Raw genomic sequence first — 20664 nt, forward strand, 5'->3', positions numbered from 1 at the left:
GATATTGACTAAACTGGAAACCGGCGACTGAATCACACGTTGTTTACGTGTATTCTACGTGTACTTGACGTGTATTTAACACGTTGAGTACGTGTTAAATACACGTAAAGTACACGTTAATTTTTCACGCGTAAAGTACACGTAAAGTACACGTACAGTACACGTACAGTACACGTACTTAACGTGTTGTTGACGTGTTAAAATTCGCGCGTTTTTGACCCTATTGGCCTTCCATATTCCACAGCTGACACGCAAAGATTTTACCCCCTCTCGCAGATGACGGAGAATCCTATCGACGGAGAGTCTCATCGACAGGTGAGGACGCACTTTACACTTTACAGCTACTGCTTGATCCGATAAAAGTAGTATTTGGGTAGTTTGTTTTTAACAAGACATTAGACCGTGAGAGTTATATTATATTCAGCAGAAAACTCAAAAATAGTGGGAATTGAATCATGGGCAGACTGCTAACTGTAAAAAACATCACCTGAAAACAATATACACCGGACTCCGGAGCGCGTGAAGGGACAAACATCTCGCGCTTTTTGTTTTGATCTGCGTACTGAGGTAAACTTTGAATTATGAACGACAAGGATGCATAAACACGTGCTAAAGTTAAAAGGTCAATAAAAATGTAAGTAATACAATTGTATTAATTTACAAGAGAGGAGACATTTTTTCTTGACTTTTTCGCCTTGGCATTACATGTTTTAAGTAGGCATGGGCCGATAACCGGTGTCAAGGTTTACCGCGGTTTCAAACCCACCAAAACTGTCCGCTATACCGTCTCTGCGGTAAGTTAAAGGAAGCCCTCAGGTTGTGTGCGAACGAGTTAGGGAGTGAGTCACGTGTATGGAGGATCTTTGGAAGTCTGCCGTGTGGGAATGTTTTGGGTACCGAGAAAGGTTGTTAAAATTGTTTAAAAAGAGTGGCTGCTCGGGGAGGCAAAATACGTCAAATATGATAGCCCATCTACGGGAGCACCACCCATCACTCTTCGCTAAATTTAATGCTGTATTTAAATAAACATATGTAATCATCCACTATAGGGGGAGGCTGCAGACCTGGAGCCGGTAGATATACGCCCCAAGCAGTTTTACGCCCCTGTTGTAACTCATGCGTCCAGTAGGGGGAGAAGGAAATACGGCCAATAACACTATATATGGGAGGCTGCCCATATATAACCTACTGTAAAATAAAAGTGTTATTTATATTTATTAGGGTTTCGAGCACGAAGTGCTGAAAACCTATTGTTTTTGTAAGGATTTTTATTCTTCTTCTTCTTCTTCTTATTATTATTTTTCCGCGCTAAAACGCATCGCCCAGCCCAAACCGTAAGTCGTAGAAACTCGAGACTTTGTCAGTTGGTTGTATCTGTGCAGGTTACTCAGATACAGTGACCCAGCCAAATCGGTCCATAGGTGGCGCTATAGCGATGGCCAATGCGTTTGGGCTCATTGCTCGTAAACCGGATGTCGCACAACAAAGTGTTTGGTGTCAATGGAATCCTTGGCTCCAAACTTAAAAAATGGCTATCTCCGATTTCATTTCCGGTATGCAAATTTTTCCGCTAATTTGCATTTTATGAAAAAAAAAAAAAATGAACTAGTCCCTGGATTTTTGCCCGATCGGAACCAAACCAACGCTGATGAATTCTGTGGAGTGTGAATATGAATATTCATTGAAAAAAAGTTGAAATTTCGATTCAGGGTCGCTAGGGGGCATCAAAACATCAAAACCGGAAGTAGCCAGTTTCACTAAAATGACCATAACTCGTGAACCGTTTGAGCTATCTTCACGGGGCGTAGAACGAATATGTAGACCCTCTGTCCGGGGTCACAATAAAAAATATTCGGTGTTTGGCCACTAGGTGGCGCTATAATAGCAAAGAAATCAAAAAGGGCTATAACTACGCAACCGTTTGCCCGATCGACTTATTATTTGGTATGGCGTGTCTTTGTGTCATGCACCGTGACTGTATAAAATGACTTTGGCGTTTCTCAAAAAACATGGCCGCCATCGGCCAATGAATTTTGAGCACTCATTAGACAGGGTTAACGGAGGCCGATCAAAACGACACTCGCTGGGCTTGTTCGACTCGTGGTCCTGAAGGTCTGTAAGAAATATGAACTCATTCGGCCACCGGGGGGCGAAAAAACGTTTTTGCAGTGAATAAACAATTGTCTATCACGTGACATTTGACATATACTCAAACTATTTACATCATATGATAGCTCTTCTCATTCTGAACAACTTTGCCTATTGAAATGCTTCTGTCGATCAAACGGTTCATGAGTTATCGCTGATGATGTCAAAAACCTACTTTCGCGAACTAGTCCCTGGTTTTTCAACCGATCGGAACCAAACCAATGCAGATGACTTTTGTGGAGTGTGAATGTAAATAATCATTGAAAAAAAGTTGAAATTTGTATTCATACACGGTAGGGGGGGCCAAAAACTGAACTGGGCGGAGCCTATCACATTAAAATGGCCATAAATCCAGAACGGATTAACACATCATCATGGGGCTTGGAACATATGTGTAGACCATCACTCTGAGGTCACCTACAAAAGAAGGTGCCGTTTGGACACTAGGTGGCGCTAAAACAGTAAAAATGGCAAAATTGACGCGTATTTCATTACTTAAACAATTGTGTATCACGTGACATTTGACATACACACAAACTATTGATATCATATGATAGCTCTTCTCATTCTGAACAAATTTGCCTCTTGATCTATTGATGTCAATCAAACGGTTCAGGAGTTATTGCTGATGATCTTAAAATCGTACTTTTGCAAACTAGTTCTTTGATTTTCAAGCAATTTCAAAATTTCCACCATAGTACAATTCTCTGGACTCTCTAGGTCAACAATGATTAAAAACATGTTGAGTTTTTTTTGTTGTGTGACCATTACAGGGTCCTTTTTTATATTAACGTGAATAATGTACGTTAAAGGTTGCTACTCCTTAATAAATAATCCAACTGACTTGCAATTAAGTAGTATTATACATATTATGACTCAAAACAAGCATGCTCATCAGAAGATGCATGCCTTCATAAAAGTCCAAGAGGTGAAATATTCATTCAAATGGGCTTTTCATACATGTCTTTGTAAGCATGCGTAGTCTGCATAGACCGTTACTGATCACCTAAGTCAAAATTCTGGGTCTAAAGGCCTATCATTCATTGAGGATGTGTGTTAGGGCAATTTCTGAAATGGATTTGACTAATTTATCCTGATAACGTGACTCTCGCTACTGAATTGTCAGAATGACTTGATATGAGAAAATGTAATCTATGTCCTATATGTGCATGTGTGTGAGCATGCCTGGGTCTGTATGAGCCAATGCTGACCCTTTGACTCATTATTCTGGGTGTGGGATTGTATTGTCGATTGTGGACATGTTAGTTTGCCATCCCTGAGACTGGTCGACGTTTACTTACCTAAACTTCTCGAAACCCGATAATTGCTGCTTGCAGCTATATTTTATAAACTGTTTTCATATACAGGAGACTGACTGCTATATGATGTTGTGAATTTATATTATTATATATATTATTTTTTATTGAGGAACAGTATACACAATGGTAGATAACACACAGGGCCGGATTGGGACTCATTTTCAGCCCTGGAGTTTCATGCCTTAGTCCGGCCCACTTTAGTTTACGACTGACTATATTAAAATAATGATAATTAAAACCTCAGAATAAGTCTGCAATAGCGCACTGTTCTCTACAGCCTTTTAATTCAATGTATTTTTCAAAAATATCATAATTTCCAATTCAGTGAAAATACAGTAGCCTAAGTTTTGCTTCACAGTGAAGATTTAGAACAGTAAATAGCCGGACAGTATCAGAATCTATTTTCTTTAAGAATTAGTGTTCATAAATATCCAAACATTGAAATGAGGAAAAAAATCTAAATTACAAAAGATTAAAATAAAATGTATTGCACTGTCTAATGACACTATAATTTATTTTAATGAAACGTCTGCTTTACAACTTCAAATATTTTTTACAAATATGAGAATATTAGTTAAATAATAAATTTATTGGACTGTTATCTGACTTTTCTTTCACAACGATTTCTAATGATTGTTTCATCTCTTTTTCCTCTGCATAAGTGTAGCTTCAGGGAAACATGGACAACCCTAAAACATTAATTAACGCCTGAGCAGAGCACTGGTCTCTGTAACTTTATCTATCCAGGATTCATTGTGTAGCCGCTCTGCGCGGGTTTCGAACCGACGTCGTATTCCTAAATACCTTAACGTTAGCTTACCGGCCGTCTCGTCGTCTTCATTTGCTTTGAGAAAAAATGTGGTCGGCTTAGAACATTTGGCCGCGTCAGTTTCCAGAGCTATCTTCCTTTTTATTCTGGCCTTTTCAGCGCCGCCTTTGCGCTTTCTGTCATCCATTTTTATTTCCCACGGTTTTTTATTTTGAGCAACTTGCAATGGCGCTGTCGGGGGCGGGGCCAGGGAGTCAAAAGATAATCACGTCATCATTAACCTGCAGGCTGCGCTCTGAGTTGGGCTGCGAAAAAATATGAAATAAAAAGATTAGGGCTGCAATAAAATAATAAATAAAAAGATTAGGGCTGCTGTGAGTGAAGGCAGCCTAGGGAAAGCCACATTTCAACCGTGCCATGACAATACCGGCCCTCGCGGCCAAAAAAACTGACCGGCCCACCGGGAATTCTCCAGGTGCTCCCTATTAGCCAATCCGGGGCTGATAACACACAACCTAGACCACAAAGGTGGATTGTATAATCTGAAAGAAAAAACAAAAATCACTCCTTTTATTGCATTCCTATTTCATGTGATCATCTTAACGCTTCAGAGAAAGACACAGCAAAAGTGTTAAACTTATATGCGACATGCCATCATCACAATGTTAAAAAACTAAAACATGCATCCATTTAACATTAACATTCATTACAACATTTATAGAAAAAAAATCTATCATAAATGATGCTCACCTTCATGGACGACTGCCCTAGAAAAGAGGAGCTGAGTTTGCACTTTATTTTTCTTTGAGGGCTTGAAACAATCAGAAGTACAGAGAGGACAGTGAAACAGTGGGAACAGCAGGAGGAGCATCTGTTAAGCGCAGGTAAGTTCTCTGTATACTTATTATTTCTTCCCCCGAAGAGAGAAAGAGATGGGTGTTTAGAAAGAGAGATTTTAATCTTCTTAAGTAGCTGAAGCAAACGCACACCTTTATGAGATACAAGTTAAAAAACTAAGACGGAGTGTGATAAAACACACATTAAGTGCACATTCACTTGTCCAGATCAGTAAGCTATTTTAAGAAAACCGTATATTAAGATATACATTAGAGAATTCGATCATCTCATTTATAAGAAACAACTCAAACCAAAATCTACATTCAAACCATATTGGACTGAAGTTTTTAATGTGGGTTTTATCATGCATGACGTATGTAGCCTATGTATTATTTGACAAAATACTTGAGTGAGAATGCAGTTTAAGTCTTTTTACTTAGAGACTTAGCGATTCGCATACACACATGCCTATTATAAATGTGTATTTTGTGTGTTCACACATCATAGACTGTCAAAACAAATGACACATTTGTGATTATCCACTCTAATGTTGCTCCAGAAACCATGTGGATTATGTTTAAATGCAATGATTAAACGGGGTCTTAAAGAAGCCATGTCACGCAAGCTAAAGACAGACAACAAGATAAAAAATAAATGCTTCGGGCGTATATCTACCGGCTCCAGGTCTGCAGCACCCCCCTACTCACCATCTAAGAGAGTTTGCGTGTTTAGCACTGCTAAAATAAATACTATTCTGCTTTCTACCCCAAGCAAGTGTAACGGAGAACAGCTAGTGAAGAGCTGTACGGTGTGTAAAACTTCACTCCCTGACCGACAGAGACGCGACTGCGGTCTTTAGCCTCCTCAAGAGCGCTCGTCTCCCATTCGGCATTGTAATGTCGTCATTCACGTTTATACTTTTAAGGCTCCCGTAATTTGTGTAACGTTACATCTGTTAACAATAACCAAATTTAAAAACGCAAACTGCTGATGTACAGAAAGAGCCCGTTTGTGTGTATGCAACACACTAGCAATCTCGCACTCTTTCTCTCCTACTGTGTGTTTATAGATGTGTGTGTGTGTGTGCGTATCAACACTGAAATAACAATAATGGATTTCAGAGCATTACTGTGATGACACATTTAATTAAGAAGAACTCGCATATTCATTTAAATTATTTAACATGACATGTTTACTGTTCCAAAATGTTGTATAGGTTTCTTCAAAATAAAATGTATTATGTTCAGTGGAAAAGTCGTTTTTATTGAAAAATAACACATTTAAGCGATGTTATAGTAATACCGTGAAACCGTGATAGCGAGCAATATTATCATACCGTCAAAATCTCATAGACCATCCCTAGTTTTAAGATATATTCATTGGCAGTCTCGGTTACAGTGGCATTATTACTACCATTTATGCCGTAGCCTATATTCTTATAGTGTGTTCACACCAAACGCGAATGAAGCGTTAAGCACGAGTGGTTTACATGTTAAGTCAATGCAAAGACACGATAGATCTACTTGCGGTGCGTTTCGCGTGAATGAAGAATTGAGCGTTTTTCGCTTGGAAAATCTGAACTTTGGCGAAAATTCACACCGCGTTAACCAATCAGGAGCCTGATCTAGTAGTGACGTGATTATGACATAGCGGTCTGCAAAGGAACAACGACTAGTGGTACCATCCCAAAAAGGAAAAAAGTCACTCTCCCGTACCTTCTCTGGATCTGTTCCACATTGGTGGAATGATCTACCTGCTGCTACAAGATCAGCAGACTCGGTTGCCATCTTTAAAAAACGTCTGAAAACGCATCTCTTCCGTCAACACGTGATTTAACCTCTTTTCCCTTTCTTTCTTATTATTCCACATTTATTTTACTAACCTCACTATTCTTAGCTTTGTATACTGTGCTAGGCTTTAATGGACTAGTTTTGATGCACTTATGTATTTTGTTTTTTGCGTCTGCTAAATGACTAAATGTAAATAATACAACTATTTGGTGGTAATACTGCTTTGGTTTCACTTTTTAACCTAAAAAAAGGGTGTTAGTTAGAACTCAGTCTTGAAACTGTCAACATCTGGTACTTAATTGCTGATGTGTAGTTATATGTAAATATGTGTCATTCTCAAATCTTATCGGTAAACACTTGCGCTGTAATGTTTATTGTGTAAAAGTGTACAGGAAGATGTCTATTGTAGTATTGTAATTCTTTGTCACTTATCTGTCATACTGCCATGTTGGTAGCAACTACCACGAAAGTTTTTCACCTACTGTTGCACTTGTGTATATGGTTGAGTAACAATAAAGGGATTTGATTAAAACAATATTTTACATCCATACATGTTAATAAGTGCCAGGTTGGTTTAAAGAGAATGATTTGTTTTTCAAAGACGCACCCCTCAGATGGGCACATGCCAACCAATCACAACTTACTAGTTTTTTTATTATTTTATTTTTTTGGGTTGATACCATTATAAAGAGATTACATCATTTGTAAGAGTTGTTGTTCATTTTCTCTGCAGGTATGATTCTGTACGCTTGTGGCCTCGTACTCTTGTTCTTTGTGTTTCGGTGGCTCCGAGAATTGAAAAGAGTCCCAAACAAATGTGAGAAGTTTGTGTACATCACCGGCTGTGATTCTGGCTTTGGGAATCTCTTGGCTAGACATCTGGATAAGCAGGGTTTCCGTGTCGTCGCCGCCTGTTACACAGAGAAGGGAGAAGATGAGTTGAAGAAGATCTGCACCGACAAACTCACAACATTGCATTTGGATGTGAGGGATCATGACAATATCAGCAAAGCTGCAGACGCCGTCAAAACCCTGGTGGGTCAGAGAGGTGAGACCTGTAAATCTCTCACATGTACACGAGCGTGGAGTAAAACAGAAGATTCTTTCATGTGTTTGTGTGTTCATTGACAGGTCTGTGGGCTGTGGTAAACAATGCTGGTGTCTCGGTCCCGACGGCTCCTAATGACTGGCTGCTTATTGAGGACTTTAAACACATGTTAGATGTCAATCTGTATGGAGTTATCGACGTCACTCTCAGTGTTTTGCCTCTCATCAAAAGAGCCAAAGGAAGAGTGGTGAATGTGGCCAGTATATGTGGGCGGCTTAGTTCCACTATGGGAGTTTACTCCATTTCTAAGTATGGAGTTGAAGCATTCAATGACAGTTTGAGGTGAGACATTCATGTACATGTTAAATTGTTGTGTGTTTTCTTTGAAGAGTACAATAAGTGCAATGTCATACATTTCTGCTGGTCGGGCAAAAGAAAAACATCAAATATTTTAAATCAGCTTGGACGTCTTTAATGCTACTTGCGTCTACTGTACACTCCATGAGTTGTATTTTCATTTGTCTTGACAGGAGAAACATGGCACCATTCGGAGTGAAGGTTTTATGTATCGAACCTGGATTCTTCAAAACACCCGTCACTGACTCCAGCGCCCTGCAAAGAAATTTTGAGAAAATGTGGGAGAGGTTGCCACAAGATGTCAAAGATGAATACGGCAGTGACTACATAGACAAACGTGAGTTCAGATCCAACGCCCAGTTTATAAATTAATGAACTAATGGATGCCAGTGTCCTGATCTCACATGGTCTCATGTGTTTGCAGTGAATGATGTGATGGGGAACAAGTATAAGAAGGCACTAGATCCAGACCTGATGAAGGTTGTGAAGTGTATGGAACACGCTGTGGCTGCGGTTCATCCCCGGACGAGATATTCTCCAGGCTGGGATGCAAAGTTCTTCTGGCTGCCTCTGTCCTACATGCCAACCTTCATCTCTGATGCTTTCTTTTTAAGAAATGCTGTTAAACCAAAAGTCTCTGTCCTGTAGATACACGTTTACCACACTGTCAACAAATGTGCTGATTAATACAGACTTTAACCCTTATTTGTTCTTCCTTTGGGGTGTACACTCCTGGTTCTAGCGGTCTCTAGAGATGTATTTTGTAATAATATTTTTTTCTTTTAACAAATGTAATTTCACTCTGTTTATTAATGTTTTTTACTCCACATTTGTGTCATTTTTGGAGGATTTATGATATCTTAAATTGCATATTCATAATTCAAACGTGTTTGTAAAATTCACTTTATAAAAGACCCACATTTCTTACTTTCACTCATTGGGATAACATCACCATATTTAAGGAAAAAAGTCACTCTCCCGTACCTTCTCTGGATCTGTTCCACATTGGTGGAATGATCTACCTGCTGCTACAAGATCAGCAGACTCAGTTGCCATCTTTAAAAACGCCTGAAAACGCATCTCTTCCGTCAACACGTCGCTGATTGATTTAAACCTCTAATTCTTTTCCCTTTCTTTCTTCTCATTAAAAAAAATGGACATATGTATTTTGTTCCCTATGTTGTTATAATTGCTTCCAATGTTTCCTCATCTGTAAGTCCCTTTGGATAAAAGCGTCTGCTAAATGACTAATATTTTCCTCTTAACAGGACTCATGTTTGGTTGTGGAAATAAAAGAATAAAAATAATACAGTAAAAAAACAGAAGTTTTAGTGGTTCTCTTACACGCTCATTCAATATAACAGTTAGAATTATGTAGCTTTCACAGTTGCAAATCTCAGTAACACCGTATCATTTCTCATAAATCACTTGGAATGAAACCTCACTGTTCAAATGATCACCTTTAAACAAAACCAATGGCATACACCTGAAACTCTGAAAAAAACATAACTGAATGTTCACTTTAAGCACTGTGATTCGGCGAAACCCTGAGAGTTTGCAGTCCATTGAATCACAATATCAACAAGGAGTAAATGTGTTTACTCCAGCAGTGCTTCTGTATACAAACAAGAGGAATCACAGGTGCAAGGTGTGGAAGAACTGTCATGGTACATCCGTGTCTCCTTATTACACACAACACAAGCATCATGTGTGTCAACTGTTAACAGAGAAGACATTCATAATAATATTAAATGCATGTTTATCTGAATGCATTGTGTAACTTTTTTGGATCAGCAGCGCAGTGCACATGTCTGATCACGTCTGCATGGTGTTGTAAGGCCACAGCTGGAGTTCAATTGTGTAAAATAATTAATTCTGTTGTTTTCCAGGTGTCTGGGGAGAAGAGTGTCCTTTTGGACCTTGTTCAGGTGAGAATGTAAACATAAGGCGCACTGTTATCTATAACTCGTCATTTAAAATCATAAACACAGATAGTTTGGTGCCACACTGTATTCGTGTTGGCTTGCATCTCCATCCCTCAGGTGTTCACCGGTAACCTGTTATGCTCGTGCGCAATGGCAGCATCTGGTTTATCAGAGACTCTCTCCACATCCACATCATCGATGAGAAGAACGTGCTGGTGACAGGCTGCGACAGAGGTCATGTCTGACGGACCCCGGCGACTCCAGACTGCACGCTGCGGCCTCCCCCAGACTCAAGACGCTCCTGCTCAATGTTACCAGCGCGCTGCAGACCGAGTAGAGAGGTGAGACGCGCGGATAGATGAGGTGCCAGCTCGAGTCAAGCACGGGAGAAGATAAAGCGGAGAAATGATGAGCGCAGAGCCCTCAGAGCGCCTCATAAATCTGCATTTCTGGGTGCACTTTCGTACAGGCCGCTTTTAGCTGAGCTGGAGGAGCATCATCTCATTCTCCCAGCATCTGCACAGCATCATTTATTATGGGATGGCAGCACTCCTCCAGCGCGCATCTGATGTGTTCCTTTTGCACATTTACAGAATTTTTTAACGCAGTGAAATAATGTCCCGCTCAATTACATTAGTTAATATGAACAAACTGTAACATGTTAAACTATATTCACTTTTGGAAAACATTTGAAAAACCTCAGTAACCACAGACAGACCTGGTTTTCACAGTGACCATTGTGCATTATATACAATTACAGTTTACTATAATAAAATCATGGTTAAGAGATGATTAAGAGATAGATATATTAAGAAATCTTGTGATTGTGACACATTCAACTTATTTGTTACGGTTACATAAGCTATATTGTCATATGTTCCATTTTCATATATGAATTTGTCTAGAAATTGCTTTTTGTGAGTGCAATCTCATAAAAACCCCAAATCTGAATCTATCCAAGTCACAGATATTCATCGGTGACCACAGATGTACACTTAAAGTGAATCTTGTGCATCTAAAACACAAACCTTTGTTTCCTGCATCAGGTCTGTGGGGTTTGGTGAACAACGCTGGTATCTCCGTCCCCATTGGTCCAACGGAATGGATGCAGGTGGATGACCTTAAGAAGGTTCTGGATGTGAATCTGATGGGCGTCATTGAGGTGGCCGTGACGTTCCTTCCGCTCCTGAAGAAAGCACGAGGCAGCGTGGTGAACATTGCGAGTGTACTGGGCAGACTCTCTCTCATTGGGGGATAGTTTGAGGTGTGTCTGGTGTTCAACATTCTGAGACCCTTGTTAAAGGTCATTTATAAGTCCTTTGACCTCTCTGTGTGTGTTGAGGAGGGACGTGTGGCACTTTGGAGTCAAGGTCAGCATCATTGAACCAGGCTTCTTTAAGACAGTAACAGATCTGGGTCTTATCAAAGATGATTTGAAAGAACGATGGAACGCTCCTCCAGCAGAGGTCACAAGATCCTACAGAGATTTGTACCTGCAGGAATGGGAGTATCAGTGGTGTCACATTTTTTATGTAGGTATTTATTTCATGTCGTGTTGATTCACACTTAGTGGATTTCTTTCAATCTCTCTCGTTCAGATATGAAGTTGCAGGCATTCTCTATGGGGTTGTTATGCAGCAGTGACATCTCCAAAGTGACGTCATGTGTGCTGCTCGCTTCCTCGGCACGTCATCCAAGAACGCGATACGCGGCCGGTTGGGACGCCAAGCTTTTCTGGATTCCTCTCTCGTCATCATGGGTCCTCACCAAAAGACGCCCGAGTGTCTACATCATGACGGACATCACAATCTAAGTCTAAGACTCAATAACTTTTGTTTTTGGAAAATGACATCACAAATTGAAAAGACAACATTTTTTCTGTAAGCTGTAACGACTAGCGGTTTGGTACACAACATTGTGTTACAATGAAATAAAGAAACACCCGTCGATAAAAGAAAGAGACCATTCCAAATGCTAATTTATTCATCTTTTCTAGATGTATTGTTGTCATTCCAGTTCAGTGTCATCCAACAGCAATGTGAAAGACTGACAAGACACATAAGAATTGTGATCCAAATCCAGTTTATCACATACAAAATTGCTTAAAAGTGAATCTGACCTTATTTTCTGTACAGTTACTCTTTTATTTTCACCTGTTTTAATTTTCTGCAAATAGAAACACTGTTTTTACTTGAAATGTTGTTAGTACTTCACAAAATACAGAATGATAATATTACCTTAACACATACATGTAAATAGTAATTTTTGTAACCAAATATTGTTTGTTTTTGTTTTATGTGATATATGAAAAGTGTAGATAGAACAATACAGTATAAGCTTTCAAAAGGATCTGCACATTTGTTAAAAAACTGATTTATTTGATATTCTTTTTATTTCACAGCAGCATTAATTTGTGTCCAGTTTCATTTATGAAGATGAATACATTCATCATATTCATTTTCTGTCATTAAAATACAAAATCACTCCAAATATATCACTTCTACCATCCAGTGCCACGTACAAACTACCGTAGTAAATCTGAACAGCCCTTCACACTAGTGGAATATCACAGATTTACAAAAGCATTCATTTATTTCACAAGTTTATATAGGTTGGGCAATTTCAACTATCATTTGACATTTTTCTGCCTGTAGAAAATACAAAACTGCATTTTATCGTGTCAAGACTTTCTAGATGAGAGTCCCTTTCTTGAATGTTTATAGTCTTGCTAAATGAAGAATACAAACAAAGTGTTCTTCTGATATGGACGCCATTGATGCTATAGTATACATACAGTAGTACATGCTATGCATACCTGGAATATTAAAATAACGGGAGTATTCATTAATAAAGGTCAAAAGCAGATCACATGACTCAATCATGATGTCAACTGAATAAAATAAACGGTTGAATTTTGCCCTTCACGCCGGTCACTCCCCAAATGAGGTATATATACAGAAGAGATGCTTAAGAAGAATAATGTGATAAAATGGCAAAGACTCGTGCTCACGTACTTCAGGAAATAAGTATAATCTATCTCAAAATAACTTCTCAGCCGAGGATATTTTCAACAAAATCTTTTCAATTTACAAATGTACAAAATATTCATCGCATTCTCCCGTTCAGCAGCAGCAGTGCAAAGATATACAAATAAAACATCACAATAAAAAAGACGAATCATACAAGAATTGGCATTCAACGTTTGAAGGCGAACTCTAGAGAGACTCCACGTTCTGTACGTTATACAGACATCCATTCTCAACCCTTCAAATAATCTCGCATTGATCTCTGTTGTATGTGGGTGCATATAAAAATAATTTCTGTGCAAAGGGAGTGTGTTTCTCTGTCTTGTCCCGTGTGTGTGTGGTTATATTTCACTGTCCTCTTTGACCAGGTTGGCCGTATCTCTGAAGGTGTCCTCTGTTGGAGAGAAGGTGCTGAGTTTCTCTCGTTTCTGAGGTTTGGGAGGAGGAACGAATGGAGTGGGTTGTGCATCGCTGACTTCTACACCGTCAACAGCTCGCTCGCCCTTCATCTATAACAAACACACAGATAACTGTCACACCTCTCCTCAAACTACCTGAGATATACTTTCTTTACATGTATCTATACTGCAGGATTCTATAGCAGAAACTATAGCCAAGTGAGAAACTGTAGTAAATGTTGTCGTGTAGTTTAGCACTTACTATCGTAAACCTTGGTTAATTGTCGTATACTCGAGCATATTAGAGTAATGGCTGTGTTTTATTAATGTTAACCATTGTATTCTGGAGTATTCCAAATTGATGGACTATATGGTAGATTTTTTTGTATATTATAACAATTACTACACTTTGTTATTATTAACTGTATTCTGTACTAAACTGATTTTTTGCTGTAGTTAGGCCCAATTCACATTTTGCGTTTTTTCTGCGCCAGCCGCCTGCAAACAGGGCAGATGGAAATAGTTCAACGGATTGTTGTGCGCACCGGGGGTCCCCAGAAGACAGAAAGAGGTGTGGCTTGTGTTTTCCACACGGTTTTAGACGTGAAATGTGAATCGAGCCTTATGCAGCTATTGCCAGTAACTAACTGTAGATTTATTTATTATCTAATTTGTTGGCAGTTAGTTTGTTCAAAGATAAATGAACATTATGTGAAACATAACATTACTATAAAATAACAGCCTCATGCAAAGCATTCTGGGAACCAGAAATCCTCATCAACCTTTTTCAGTTTATTTTTTTAAATGTATTTTGTTTCCCAGAATGCTTTGCACGAGGCTGTAGTTTTTGTTCTGGAAGGAAAAAGACTTGTCAATGTTAAATGATCATTTATCTTTGAACAAACGGTTGCCAGAAAAATGACATAAATGTAAATTTATAGCAAACTGCTTCCAGAAATTCTGCCATTTCTACAGAAAGTTTTGACAGTGTAGTAAACTCTAGTATATTCTTATAAATCCTACATCTTTGATGTACTATACGCTAATATATTCTGTAATATTAATGACATCAAATTGATCTACTTGATTAAAATACTGTACTTCAATATTTACTATAGTAAGGTTCAAAAACACTATAGTATGTCATATTTCACTGCAGTTTATTATAGTTAATACTTAAGTTTACTACAATATCTTTATAAGTAATCATAATGAAAAAGTATGTTCTCATATTAAACACTTGTGAACGTAAGAAGTTTTCATTGTTTTTTCAATGGAAATGTTTTTAGTCGACACATTTTTATTAATTTGTGATGGCCGTCGAATATTTCACGAATGACATTCTTAACATGATTTCCAAGGTCGGATTTGCACTTGTTTCTACGTTAGATTGATAAATGAAGCCTGATGTATTTACAATAAAATTTCACGTGAAGATGACGTTGACTTCTCACCTCTGAAAATGTCGGGTTTTCAAACGTTGTACTCGGCTTCAGTTTTCTTTTGAAGAAACTCCATTTGGACTCCTGAAAGATACACGAATACACGACAGCTTGGTCACATGAACAGAAAAAAACAGCAACCGAAGGACAAATGTTCTGGTTTTCTCACCTGTGTGGTGGTCTGATCTACGGGGACGCTCTTCACCTCCACAGCCTGCTCATAAACGTGATATGTGGGGTTTGAGAAGTTATTCTGCTCTCCGCTCACATTCACAGTGACCTGTATGATGAAATCAGGCACAAAACTGAGGATTTAAACAACGTTTTTCATGTTTGTGAGCAGTATAAAACCTTTTTGGGATGTATTGTCGGTACCTGTGTGGCATGAATTACTGCCGGATCACTGGACGGACCGGCTACGGTCGAGTACAGAGGATTCTCAAATGTGACCGGCTGCCTCCCAGAGTCGGCAAAATTCTCATCCTATCAAACAATCAGAGGTTCAGAAGAGACAACGTGTCAAACTGAGCTCAGATTCATCAAGTCTGCAATCAAAACTCAAGATTATTTCAGATCTCCATATGAACTCTAATCCAGATGATTCTACCTCTACAATCTACATTCATTTTACACCTCCACACTCTTCATGTGTTTCAACACTCTCACTTGTTTTTGTTTTTATGCATCTGGGACTAAGTTGATGCTCAAATAAAACTCCTGAGCTCTTACCAGTAGCTGAAAACGATCAAATCAATCAAAAATATTTCGTAAACACACATAAAGCATCAGTGTGAGCGTTCGGATCATGATTAATGATGCACTTGAATTCTTTCAAACACGAAGCCTGGAGCCGATGGTACATTAACAACGGGGTCAAAAGGTCAACCGGGGATTTCACGGCTCACAGATAATCTGAGAAATGTGCTGAGTGCACTTAAAGGTGGAGGAGAGCACCAGCGCACGCACCAGCTGCATGGCCCTGTCGATGAAGGACACCCCCAGAGTCGGAGGCTCCAGGTCCATGGTCACGTTGTCACCCGAATGGAACGACACCCCGTTTCCAGTGTCACCCGACTTCACCAGACTGCTCAGACTAAACGGATGGGAAAATGTTGAGCAATGGCTACAAAAACACATCTAGACTTCAGTGTTGAATGATATATAGCCATCATATGAAGACGGCCTTTATTGTGCCTCAATGTAAGTGGCTAGACAGTCAATGTATGTAATGCATGAAATAAGTGTTTATTGATCATGGCATTGACACCAGTTGTTTAGAAAAAAACTGATTAAAGGGATTCTTCACCCAAAAATGAAAAGTATGTCATCATTTATTCGCCTTCCAGTTGTTGCAAATGTGTATAAATGTGTTTGTTCTGATGAACACAGAGAAAGATATTGGGAAGAATGCCATTGACTCCCATAGCAGAAAAAAATACTACGGTAGTCAAAAGAACGGTTTGCTGTCCTACATTCTTCAAAATGTCTTCTTTTGTGTTCAACTTTGGGAGACAATGGGTGTTGAGATCTGCTTGGTTATAAGCATTCTTCCAAATATCTTTCTCCGTGTTCATCCGAACAAACACAATTACACACATCTGGAAGAACCCGAAGTTTCCCTTTAATAGTTCAGAGAAGTTCGTTTTGTTCTGAATGGTTTAATGCAGATGGTAATACATTAGCTTTTCTGTATTATTTAATGAAAGTAATGAAATGCATCTATTTATAAGTGTGTTTGAGCGACGTGTTTGTGTTGTACCTGGGTAGTTTAGGCATTGATGGAATGAGGGAACCGGTGCGCTTGTAGTTGAGGAAAACTCCCACAACCAGAGCTCCAGTTATCAGAATGATAACCGCTGCTAACAGAACCGCAACAGCTACACAAACACACAACATGGGTTCAAAATACATTACACTTCATTTGTTTTAAAAGTGTTAAAATAAAGAAAAATAAAATAAAGAATAACAAATGACAACATTGTGTTTAAAACACTCAGTTATTACACCTTGTAAAAAGTCATTTGAAGTATTTACTTCAAAACAATAAGTTCTCAAAAGATAGCAAATACTCAAACGAGTTTAAAGCTGTAGTCTGTCTTTCTTTTGGGTTAAAATAAACAAAAACCATTGAGAAAGTACATAAGAGTTATTTTAGTTAGTAGTTACATAGACAATAGAAATAAAAGGTTACTTTTGAATACATGCATTCTTATATGAATTTCAACAAAATCAACCCATTTCTAATGTTTATAAATGAAGAGTTTTTTTCCAAAATGAGATAAAGTAATGAATAAAATCATGTTTTTTATTATGTTAACAAGTGTTTGTTTATTGTGTTAGTTAGCTGCGTTTTTGTTTTTTTATTGTGGCTCAAACCAAAACAACCCGACTGCAGTTTGATTGACGTCAATTGGACTGAACAATAAAAAACATCATCAAACCTCATTTTGGACCAACCTCTTCAAATATACTACATTTAGATTTGAAATTCATTCGTTTTGTACAAAATCGCTGAACTTGAACTGAAAAGTAACCCTTTATATTTGTTCTGTGAAAACTTAATTTAATCATTTATAAGTGACACTGTTTGTTGAAGTGTAAAGATGCTGATCTAGCTGCTTACAGTAGATATATAACAGCATCACGTGACCCCCCAGGGGCCAATTCAAGAACCGTGAAAAAGTCCTTACATACACTAATACTTAAACATGCGAGAAAATACTTCATGATTGACTGGCAGAAGTTACCTGCGCCTGCTGGAGCTCCTCGAGATCTTCCCATTTCACAGAAACTACCCGAGAGCCCGTACGGACACCTAAACAACACACATCACATATTAAAACTGTTTCGATGACACCTTTCCTTTTCTTTCTCAGTCTGGCGTCGGACAGATTGAGTCTTTTTATTCTATAACACCAGAGGAAGAACAGAAGCATTGTCAAGGGGTTGCGTTCCTACAACACTTACTTGCACTCGGGCAGGCCGCCCTCATCCGTGTAACACGTTCCTCCGTTCATGCATCGGCATGCAAGAGGCATGGAGACCTCGGCCTCAATGGCTGCAGGTGTGAGCGACAGGCGTGACATCACCACAACATTATTACATGACAGATCGAACACAACACCATAATATCACAGCACTCGCAATGTCACAAGGCATTCACACATTGATATCATGAGGTGTTAGATGTTGAACATGCACACTGTATGTGATGTGACGTGACGTGACCCATCATCTGTTCACACGCACGCGCGTCTCTTACCTGCATCACATTGGTTCGTATTGAAGGGCAGAAGAGTTGAACCCTGCGGACAGGCGCAGGTGAATCCACCCGGCCGCAGCAGACACAGATGACTGCACGTGTCCTGACACGGATTCACAACTGCACAAAACAACGTGAAGGAGACGAAGAAAAAAGTGTGAGATATCAAAAGATGAGGCTTTTGTTTTTATTTTTAATAGTATATGTCGAAAAAAATCATATTTTCAGTTCCTAAACAACATTTAAAAAGTACATTTGAAAAAAGAAAATAAATGTCATTTTGAAATGTCTCCTTGTCTGAAGTAATATTTTCTAACATTATGATCTGACAATTTAACAAATACATTTACATTTTAACTTTCACAACACTTTTATTTGTGTTGTAGTCTTATTAATATTTTTAACCAGGCTTATATTTATACTGTAATTATTCATATCTCCTAAAATGTTAATTTTAGAACAATTTGAATCAAATTGTAGCACGTTTAGCATTTGATGCTAAACTATTTTAAATTCCAGTTTTAGTTTAGTGTTTATTTATTTCCACACACTTTAATGCTAAGATTTACTTTCTCATTTTAGTTTGTCATGTTTTTCAAATAACGTTCGATTTCAAATAATATAAACGTTTTAGTGTCAAAATGAAATAAACAAAGAAACCTGAGATTTGATATTTTAAACAGAGATGACAATGAAAAAACTAAAGTTATGGATTGCTGCTTGAATTTACTGGATCATGGTAAAAGTAGCAGAACCAGATTGTTCATTTGAATATTTTGTATTTTCTCTGACTGGTAATGCATTGACATCAGTGTTGTGTGTTGTGTGGCCTCACCTGAGCGATTGTGTCTGTGTTGCTGGTAGATGCGTACTTGCGTCAGCCAGGGGTTTATGGTCAACACCTTCACCTTATCTCCTTTACCAAACTTATCTTTCTTCCACACTTCTCCTTTTTCTTTAGTGGTCCAGTACACGTGTCCCTCAAACACATCCAGACTGTACGGGTGACCGATGTCTGCAACGATAAAAAACGTGAGAACGACGAACCGTCAGACATCATCACTGACGTCTCCTAGCGTCTCACCTCCCGATGTGACCATCTGTCTGTCGCTTCCGTCCGCTTTCATGGACTCAATGATGTTCTCTTTGGAGTCGCACCAGTAGATTCGGTTTTCATTCAGGTAGTCTAAAGCTAAACCAGTTGGCCAGCCCAGATCTTCATCTAGCAGGACCTCTCTGTGCTGGCCGTCCATCCACGCCGATTCAATCTTGGGTTTCCGGCCCCAGTCGGTCCAGAACATCTTACTAACATTCACACATGAAACAAAAAAGTAGACGTTCAGGGTTCTTCCACGTTTATCTTTCCAGGTTTGGGATTTTATGTATCAATGACTTTACCCGAGAGCAGGATTGACCACAATCGCAGCCGGCTGATCGAGATCCCTGTGAATCAACCACTTTCTGTACCGCCCGTCCAGTGTAGCCACTTCGATCCGGTTGGTTTCAGCATCTGTCCAGTAGATGTGGCTAAGAGAAAAAATTAAAACGTCAGAACAAGCGATTTGAAGTAGCCAGATACAAGATATCATTCATGTACCGTCCGATCCAGTCCACAGCGATGCCGTCGGGTCTGGAGATGTATCTGAGATTAAGGTTGATCTCTTTCACGGGATTATTCCCGTGATCATCAAACGTGGTCATGTACGCTCTCTTTATGGCACCAAACTCAGACCCTCGACCCAACACTGTCCAGTAAACTACACCTGGAGCATAGACACCATACGTTTAGAGTTCTGCATGTAAACCATATGACACACATTCGAGGAAATAATGTGTCTTACTGAGCCCAAGACCCTCGGGATCCCACAGATAATCCAGAGCCTGAATGTGTTCGGCGTTATCCAGGTAATCGGAGTACTGCGCGCTGGACAGATTAAAGCGACGGATGCGCACGTTATCGGGCAAAAGCAACACCGGAGGATTCCCTGAGGAGAGAGAGAGAGACCACATTACATATCCAATCTGAAATAATGCTCTATTCAATGATGCCTTGAGGAGACAGTTCACCCAAAATGAGAATTCTCCATCATTTATTCAGCCTCATGTCATGACTTAGTAACTCAATAATAGTTTCTCAGAAATAATGAGAAAAAGTAAAAATGTCAACTTCATAACTATTATCAATAGTCAATATTATCATTCATTTCTAAGTCGAAATTTGGAGTAAGTTTCTCCTTATTATGAGAAGGTAACTAAATCATAAAAATAAAATTCCCCAACCCTGGCCGGAAACGGGTTTCCATACCTGTATGAGTTTCTTTCTTCTGCAAACCACAAAAGAAG

At 39.0% G+C, this 20664-nt stretch overlaps 3 protein-coding genes across 4 annotated transcripts in view; 2 read left to right on the plus strand and 1 right to left on the minus strand.

The window, feature by feature from the left end:
* Positions 1–278: 278 nt before the first annotated feature.
* On the plus strand, positions 279–9555 carry LOC306899063 (retinol dehydrogenase 7-like). Of its 2 annotated transcripts, XM_079465034.1 has the most exons (6): positions 279–315; positions 5046–5120; positions 7597–7911; positions 7995–8253; positions 8442–8605; positions 8693–9555. In XM_079465034.1, the coding sequence occupies exons 3-6, from the start codon at positions 7599–7601 to the stop codon at positions 8914–8916; spliced, it is 960 nt and encodes a 319-aa protein (XP_079321160.1). In that variant the 5' UTR covers positions 279–315; positions 5046–5120; positions 7597–7598; the 3' UTR covers positions 8917–9555. The 2 variants fall into 2 exon arrangements, with proteins under 2 accessions (XP_079321160.1, XP_079321161.1); XM_079465035.1 differs by lacking the exon at positions 5046–5120 and having other exon boundaries at positions 281–315.
* Positions 9556–10330: 775 nt separating this feature from the next.
* LOC306898713 (retinol dehydrogenase 7-like) lies at positions 10331–12006 on the plus strand (the record flags this gene model as incomplete). The annotated part of the gene is made up of 4 exons (XM_079464457.1): positions 10331–10427; positions 11240–11450; positions 11509–11729; positions 11792–12006. 4 exons carry the CDS (start codon positions 10331–10333, stop codon positions 12004–12006), a joined length of 744 nt encoding a protein of 247 aa, XP_079320583.1.
* A 547-nt stretch (positions 12007–12553) lies between these two features.
* The window catches only part of lrp2a (low density lipoprotein receptor-related protein 2a), a 68209-nt gene continuing 60098 nt past the window's right edge, over positions 12554–20664 (minus strand). Inside the window, exons 68-81 of the mRNA XM_079465033.1 lie at positions 20163–20306; positions 19919–20084; positions 19720–19848; positions 19406–19626; positions 19157–19336; positions 18322–18441; positions 18027–18117; positions 17807–17874; positions 16819–16936; positions 16026–16152; positions 15435–15542; positions 15229–15339; positions 15072–15143; positions 12554–13728 (exon numbers count right to left, since the gene is read on the minus strand). Of these exons, the coding sequence (XP_079321159.1) occupies positions 13561–13728; positions 15072–15143; positions 15229–15339; positions 15435–15542; positions 16026–16152; positions 16819–16936; positions 17807–17874; positions 18027–18117; positions 18322–18441; positions 19157–19336; positions 19406–19626; positions 19720–19848; positions 19919–20084; positions 20163–20306 (1823 nt within the window). The 3' untranslated portion in view covers positions 12554–13560. The remainder of the gene's footprint in view (positions 13729–15071; positions 15144–15228; positions 15340–15434; positions 15543–16025; positions 16153–16818; positions 16937–17806; positions 17875–18026; positions 18118–18321; positions 18442–19156; positions 19337–19405; positions 19627–19719; positions 19849–19918; positions 20085–20162; positions 20307–20664) is intronic.

The sequence above is a fragment of the Barbatula barbatula genome (assembly GCF_947034865.1).
Source record: "Barbatula barbatula genome assembly, chromosome: 9".
Classification (NCBI taxonomy): domain Eukaryota; kingdom Metazoa; phylum Chordata; class Actinopteri; order Cypriniformes; family Nemacheilidae; genus Barbatula; species Barbatula barbatula.

Coding starts and splice junctions, on each gene's coding strand:
- LOC306899063 (XM_079465034.1), top strand. CDS start 7,599: ATGATTCTGTACGCTTGTGGCCTCGTACTCTTGTTCTTTGTGTTTCGG. Junction 7,912..7,994: donor AACCCTGGTGGGTCAGAGAG/GTGAGACCTGTA, acceptor GTTCATTGACAG/GTCTGTGGGCTGTGGTAAAC. Junction 8,606..8,692: donor CAGTGACTACATAGACAAAC/GTGAGTTCAGAT, acceptor ATGTGTTTGCAG/TGAATGATGTGATGGGGAAC.